At 39.6% G+C, this 7,941-nt stretch overlaps 1 protein-coding gene across 2 annotated transcripts in view; it reads right to left on the bottom strand.

Moving 5' to 3' along the window:
- Positions 1-194: 194 nt before the first annotated feature.
- The window catches only part of LOC127433827 (vasodilator-stimulated phosphoprotein-like), a 15,053-nt gene continuing 7,306 nt past the window's right edge, over positions 195-7,941 (bottom strand). Inside the window, exons 3-13 of one of the 2 annotated variants that reach the window (XM_051686078.1) lie at positions 7,695-7,872; positions 7,245-7,311; positions 6,865-7,153; positions 6,223-6,359; positions 3,394-3,442; positions 3,271-3,304; positions 3,100-3,151; positions 2,952-3,020; positions 971-1,040; positions 825-882; positions 195-742 (exon numbers count right to left, since the gene is read on the bottom strand). In XM_051686078.1, the coding sequence (XP_051542038.1) occupies positions 705-742; positions 825-882; positions 971-1,040; positions 2,952-3,020; positions 3,100-3,151; positions 3,271-3,304; positions 3,394-3,442; positions 6,223-6,359; positions 6,865-7,153; positions 7,245-7,311; positions 7,695-7,872 (1,041 nt within the window). In that variant the 3' untranslated portion in view covers positions 195-704. The remainder of the gene's footprint in view (positions 743-824; positions 883-970; positions 1,041-2,951; positions 3,021-3,099; positions 3,152-3,270; positions 3,305-3,393; positions 3,443-6,222; positions 6,360-6,864; positions 7,154-7,244; positions 7,312-7,694; positions 7,873-7,941) is intronic. The other variant, XM_051686079.1, reaches the window with a different exon arrangement.

Raw genomic sequence — 7,941 nt, 5'->3', positions numbered from 1 at the left:
CAGATGCTTTTATCCATAGTGACTTACAGTGTACTTATTACAGAGGCAATACCCTTGCCTTGCTCAAGGACACAATGGTTGATGGCTGTGGGGGTCGAACCAGCAACCTTCTGATTACCAGTTATGTGCTTTAACCCACTACGCCACCACCACTCCTGCTCATATTCTTCACAGAGCACAAACACACACTGCAATCATTTCACACATATTAAAGACTTTATTCTTCAGAACATATAACAATCCCTGAGACCAGTAACTCACATCCAGTTCAGCATTCTCAAAGAGGAAAACATCTTATCTTACATGGTGTAATGCGATAAGAGTGCATGATAAATACTTTGCAATCATATAGAATCTCACACTTATTATGGTTATTACATGTGTAAACAAACAACTAGTTACATGTAAACAGAGATAATATTTGTTAAAAAATAACTGGGGAAAGATATTTTAAAAAATCCACAGCAGCTTTGGAGAACATATGTAAACATATATTTGCCATGACACGTCAACAAAAGCTCAAATAAATCTAAAGAACTGATGCAAACAATAAAACTGAAAGACTGGGGTAAAAAGGGAGTGAAACATGTAGGGGGCATTACTGAGGGCAGAATATTTATAAGATTAAAAGCTGCTCTGGAAACATGTGACATGAGAATGAAATGTATTCTCTCCATGTTTCTGTAAAGTTAGAGATGGCGCAGCTACACCAAACTGCTCCTCTGTAGTTCCTCGATCAGAGCTGGAGAAATAAAAACAATCACAGAGTGAAATGAGGAACATGGCTGTATTTCCCTCACAGACACAAGAGGAAGTGAACTGACCTCCAATAATTTCATCTTTCACTTTCTGCAACTCTTTTCGAAACTCCTCCAGGATTTCCTGTTAGCAAATAAAATGTGTTTTCAAGAGTATATAAGGCCACAAATGGCTATTAGTGACTGTGCTATCTGCCATAATTCATGCTGACCTGTTTAAATTGCTCCATATCTGATCCGTCTCCGACTCCAGCGTCACCTGTACCGCTGCCAGGCCTCATCCTGGAGAGAGAACTGGACCATCAGTGTATAGAAACTGACATCTCATAAATCACGTTATTATACTAACAGTTTACGTGGCTTGTTGTATGGTGAAATGAACACTAGAGGCGCTACAACAACAATGACTTTTATTCACTTTTACACAAGTCACAAGTAAAATGTAAGATTATCAGTTCATAAACACTTACTTTTTGCTCTGTTCCTCACACAATGCTATCTTATGACATCTAAAAACTTGGAATGCCCAAAAACTTGGCATGCCCAATTCCCAATGTGCTCTAAGTCCTTGTGGTGGCGTAGTGACTCGCCTCAATCCGGACGGCGGAGGACGAATCTCAGTTGCCTCCACGTCTGAGACTGTCAATCCGTGCATCTTATCACGTGGCTTGTTTAGCGCGTTACCGCGTAGACATAGCGCGTGCGGAGGCTTCACGCTATTCTCCACGGCATCCACGCACAACTCACCACCCGCCCCACCGAGAGCGAGAACCACATTATAGCGACCACGAGGAGGTTACCCCATGTGACTCTACCCTCCCTAGCAACCGGGCCAATTTGGTTGCTTAGGAGACCTGGCTGGAGTCACTCAGCACGCCCTGGATTCAAACTCACAACTCCAGGTGTGATAGTCAGCGTCAATACTCGCTGAGCTACCCAGGCCCCCCACGCATGACTCATTTTAACGTTTAACTACATTTACAAGCTTGTTTGAGTGTGATCAAATTGTGCGGTAGCTCGACTGATAGAGCATTGCACTTGTGATGTAAAAGAGCAGGATACGAGACCTAAAGAGCACGTGAGTCCACACGTGAGCCAAAAGTGTCATAGAAACACCACAAAATGATGCTTTTGTATTTTTCTGACACTATCGGTTAGGTTTCGGTTTAAGGTTTAGGGCAGGGAGGTCGGTTTAGCTGATTTAAAACTCGATAGAGCATTAACCTTAAAAACCTCATCTGTTTGGGAGAACATTTAACTAACTTTAAGCGCCACACAGTGGACATTTCACCTCAGAACTGCAGTGTCATTCTGATTTCAGGTCATTTTCATGAGAACACAACAATGTTAAAGGGATAGTTCACCCAAAAATGAAAGTCCTCTCATAGAATGGTCAATACAGGGTCCATACAATGCAAAGTGAATGGTGACCAGAACTTTGAAACTCAAAGAAACACATAAAGGCAGCATAAAAGTAATCCATAAGACTCCAGTGGATTAATCCATGTCTTCAGAAGTGATATGATAGATGTGGGTGAGAAACAGATCAATATATAAGTCCTTTTTTGACTATAAATCTCCACTTTCACTTTCACTTTCTTCTTCTTTTGTTTTTGGTGATTCACATTCTTTCTGCATATCGCCACCTACTGGGCAGGAGGAGAATTTATAGTAAAAAGAGGACTTAAATATTGATGTTGCTCACCCACACCTATCATATCACTTCCGAAGGCATGGATTAAACCACTGGAGTCTTATGGATTACTTTTATGATGCCTTTATGTGCTTTTTGGAGCTTCAAAGTTCTGGCCACCATTCACTTGCATTGTATGGACCTACAGAGCTGAAATATTCTTCTGAAAATCTTCATTTGTGTTCTGTAGGGTGAGTAACTGATGAGAGAATTTAAATTTTCGGGTGAACTATTCCTTTAAGTTAAGTTTACTGAACAGGACCGGAAGCTTGCAATGCATTAGCGAAGCTAAGAGTTTTGTGTACTCTTGTAAAATATGTTTCTGGATTTACATAAAAAGCAAAGAACCAGATCATTAACCTTATCTGATGAAATACATTTGAATAAAGTTGCAAAATGAACACATTAAGATAAAATAAACACTAGAAGCTCAGCAGAGAGGCATTAAAAAAAGCTTGAGAAATCAGCAAGATCTCAGCACAGACTCGTTATGACTGTACCTGCTCAATGGAGCAGCAGATGCAGGAGATACAGGACTCTTGTCTTGACTTTTTAACACCGAGTTCACCCTGTTTGAAACAACACAAACCATTTCCTCCTCTGTAGAGCAACAGACCCGGAGAAGAACATACTAAACTGAGACTTTACCTCGACAGAGATGAAGGCTTCTCCCAGGGTTTCTTGATAGCTTCTGCTTTCTCTGCATGAAAAATGGATATTTGATGTTACAAAAGGCTAAAGCTCTATTCTTTATAAAGCTGATTTAGAATGATTTGTATTGAATTGAAATGAAGTGTGTTGTAGTGTGAGCGATCTCACCTGCCGGTCTGGAGTCTGTGTTCACCGAATCACCCTGAGAAAAGACACAATACAGCAGAGATTACTTTAATATCAGAAGAACTGTCTGACAAACACAGTTTATTAAAAGACAAACACATTTACATTACTGCATTCTTCTTTTTTCACTGCTGGACTGTCAGCAACTTTCCTTCTGTAACACACACACACAGAGATTACTAAGTACAGCCAATAAAATACTGTGAAATAAATCGATGGGTTCAAACTGGTAACACTTTACAATAAGGTTATATTTGCTAACATATTCATAATTATTTACAATAATAATTATTTAAACTGAACTGTGCACACGCATTAGAGACTCGCGTTATGTCCTGTGCTCTGTCCATGCACGGAATGAATGCACGTCTGTTTTTTAGCACGTTTGAACCTCTGACAATGTCAATCTTCCTGATCATAACTACCAAATATTCATTAATTTTAAGGATTTTAATCCTTTAAATGCCAGTTTGTTTACATAATGCCACTGTTTTTCATTTTTGTGATTAACGCGATTAAAGGTGCTGTAAGTGATTTTTTCATGGAAAGATATTTAAAAAATGATCTACTCCCTGAAAGATATTAATGAAATATCTCACCGGTCTCTGTGACAGCTCTAGACTCTGTAAACAACAAACAAAAATGTGTCCACGGACACTGACGCTTTCTGCTTGTCAACCATTTTGCACATTCTCATAGTATTGTATGTGCAATGAATTATTGAGGCTTAATGCCATTTTTATGCCATGTTGTTCATAACAGTTGCCAGTAGAGGGCGCTGTTTTGCTGCTGTTGTTTTTAACAACTTTTTCTGCATGATGTCGGTCTCAGTAATGCTCATATTGGTCTTTATATCTTTGGAGGGTGGGGTTTTGGAAAAAGGGGGCGTGGCTAATCCATCGGCTCAGTCTTGTGGAAGTAGAACGGCTAAAATCATTTACAGCACTATTAATTAACTACAAATTACACGATTAATGGCAATTAAAAATTTGAATCAACTGACAGCACTAATGTTAACATGATTTTAGTGTAATAAAATAAATTACTAACCTTTTCTGTGTAAATTTATATCTGATTTTACAACTTTTTTGCCATGTTGACATAACCGTGTAATCCCAGTATCAGATCTAACTTTCCACAGATGCAGTTAGTAAGTGATTTTATCACAGTAAAATCATGTTAACACACATATTATTTATGTCTTGTGTCTATACTTTTGAAACAGTGAGTATTTTAATGTTTACAGATTACTGACCCCATTGACTTCCATTGTAAGTGTCTCACTGGAACACAGATTTAAAGAAAAGGAGGAACGAGTGGAAATTAATTTATGTGTTAATCAACATTATGACACAAATGCTGTCCATTGAGCTCAACTTGTATTGAACCCGGAATATTCCTGAATGAGTTCACATTTTGTACCATGCTGGTCTAGTATTGTGGTATTCAGACTGACACGCCCCTAAATGGCTGTGGTTGGTTATTTTACATGTCAGTCAGACAGTCTGTTCCTGTGAAATGGTCAGTTTGATCATTAATCTTATATTTCTTCTAAACCCAACAAAATTTCACAATTCTCCAAATTAGCAGAGTGTATCATTGAAATCAATGATTGTATGGCCAGAAATTTCCTTCTACTCAATTCCGGCAAAACAGAGGTACTAATGATTGGATGAAAAAACCTCTAAAAATAAGCAGCTAAAATATAATTTGACTCATCGATGGATGTACTGTTACATCATCTTCTACAGCAAAGAACTTAGGTGTTATATTTGATACCAATCTGTCCTTTGAAAATCAAATTTCCAATGAAATTACAGCATTCTTCCACCTGTGAAATATTGCTAAATTAGGACACATGCTCTCTGTTGCTGATGCCGAAAAACTAATTCATGCGTTCATGACCACAAGACTAGATTATTGTAATGCATTACTGGGAGGATGTCCAGCAAGATCAATAAATAAACTTCAATTAGTTCAAAATGCAGCAGCCAGAGTGCTGATGAGAACCAAGAAATATGATCATATTAGCCCCATTATATTTTCTTTACATTGGCTACCTGTTAAATTTCATATTAATTTTAATATTCTGTAAACTGCATACAAATCTTTGAATGGTCTAGCTCCACAGTACTTAAGTGACCTTCTATCACACTATATTCCATCACGTTCATTACGATCACAAAATTCTGTCTTGTTAATTGTTCCTAGAATATCAAAATCCACAAAAGGAGGTAGATCCTTTTCATATTTGGCTCCTAAACTATGGAATATTCTTCCTAACACTGTTCGGGATGCAGACACACTCACTCAGTTTAAGTCTAGACTAAAGACTCATCTATTTAGCCAGGCATACACCTAATTTATCCTTCAACTCACAATTAGGTTGCTTTAGTTAGGTCTGCCGGAACCAGAAACATCCATCATGATCTATAACTCTGCATAAAACTGAATGGCATCTACGCTAATATTATTCTATTTGTTTCCCTTTCTCAACTTTGGGACTCCTATCCTGAGGTCACCAGAACCGGCCAATCCAGCTCTTACTTAGTTTACATAATTTTAAACCATGACTTGCACTGCACATAAATAACTAATATTGTCATTATATTCATGTTGTTAGTCACAGGGGAACTGGCCCCCACAGTGAGTCTGGTTTCTCTCAAGGTTATTTTTCTCCATTAATCAACATCTTATGAAGTTCTGTGTTCCTTGCCACAGTCGCCTTCAGCTTGCTCACTGGGGTTCAGTTACACAATAATGACTCTAAGACTTTATATATATTACAGTTTCATTTTCTGTTAATGCATGATTTTCTGTAAAGCTGCTTTGAAACGATGTGTGTTGTGAAGAGCGCTATACACATAAAAATGCTCCAGACTTTATGCTGTTCCCCCTCTGAGGAAACATCATATGCAGGGGTATTAAACTGACCGTCGAGCGAGAATAGAGCTCATTTCTCCCATCAGTCCACCACCGCCACCGCCACCGCCACCGCCACCTCCGCTGGCCACACCTCCTCCTCCTCCACTGCTGGCACTCGCTGTAGGAGCCGCCGCTCCACTGTCGTCCTGCACACAATAAACACATCACAGATACAAATGGGTGAAGGGGAAGATTTTCAGTGAATTAAGATTTAAATTTCAGTCTTCTCCTCCCACAATGCTATCATATGGCTTCAGAAAACTTGAAATACAGTGCACGAGTGATATAGTGATATGTTCCACGGATGAAAAGTTATACTGGTTTGAAATGACTTGAGGATGTGTTACAGGTATGATGACTGAATTTTATTTTCCACTGTAAATACTAAAAGTTGTCTCAAATAAAAATAAAAAATAGCTGACTCAACTTAAGCTTAGTATTTTACTATAATTAATAGTTTTTTATTAAGTTACCATTACCCTCCAAACCCTAAAGAGGCTACAAGTTACAAAATGGAAAATGCATTGGGGCGACTTTTGCAATTTTGTATTTGACAATTTATGCAAGTATTCAGTAATACAATTTACTCATGAATTAATTTCACGTGTGTTTCATGAATAAAGCACTTTGAGTCGAGTCCATCTGACTGACCTTGGCCACTTTGCGTAGTTTAGCTCCAGCGAGCGATGCGGCCAGACCTCCATCTCCTCCTCCTCTTCCTCCTCCTCCTCCTCCTGCAGCAGGTGGTGGCGGCGGCAGGGCCGGTGGGCCTCCTGATGGAGGTGGAGGAGGAGGAGGAGGCGCAGGAGGTGGAGGGGGTCCAGGAGGAGGTGGAGGAGGCGCACTGGCCAGAGCGGGAGGAGGAATGGGAGGAACAGCAGCCTGTCTCTCTCTCTCCATCCGCTCATGCTCCTGTCGCTCTCTCTCCTGCTGCTCCTGTCTGAGGGGGAGACACACAGGAGATGTTACAGCAGGTCATTAAAGGCAGAATGAGTGTGTGATGTCATGCAGTTAGTGTGATGATGTCATACCTCCTCTTCTGTTCTAACTCTTCAGCGCTCGGCCCGTTCTGTGGTGGCTGTGGAGGAGGACACACACCTGTAATGACAGACATCACAATCAAAGTTCAACAAATAACATCCAAAACAAGTTTAATGACTACAATAAACTTTTGAAGTAGAAGTGTGACATTTTTGCTGAATTGCACAACAGGTTTCCAAAATCCTCCCCACATCTGCCACTGGTTGAATAAAGAGTTAGTCCCGCCCCAAACTCACACCATTGGTTGAGTCAGAAGTTGATGTGTCAGCACTCTTCAGGAAGTCAAACTACTAATGGATTAGTGTCTGTCATTCATTAAAATTACACACATCAGTAAAAAGTAACAATAAGATAATAAAGTACAGTAAAAGATAAAGACTGTAGTAGGACACTGAGCACATTTTCACACAAGAAATAGGAGTTAATAATAGTTGCGTCACCTGTGTCTTGACCGCTCAGCATGTCGAGTGCTTGCATCATACTGGACGCAAACTGAGCCGCATCCTCTTTACTGCTAAAGTTCAAACCCCACACCTGTCTCGCATCACGCCACTGGTGGAACGTCGCCGTCGCTTGGTTATATTTGATCCCTCTCACAAGAGCACAGTTAATCACAACCTGACACAAGAAAGTTTTATAATGACAGGAATCAATAATCATTTAAAGATAAAGAAGATACTTTTAATA

This window comes from Myxocyprinus asiaticus, chromosome 43 (assembly GCF_019703515.2).
Source record: "Myxocyprinus asiaticus isolate MX2 ecotype Aquarium Trade chromosome 43, UBuf_Myxa_2, whole genome shotgun sequence".
Classification (NCBI taxonomy): domain Eukaryota; kingdom Metazoa; phylum Chordata; class Actinopteri; order Cypriniformes; family Catostomidae; genus Myxocyprinus; species Myxocyprinus asiaticus.
The sequence above is the reverse complement of the archived record's forward strand: the minus strand, read 5'-3'. Positions and strand labels throughout refer to the sequence as shown.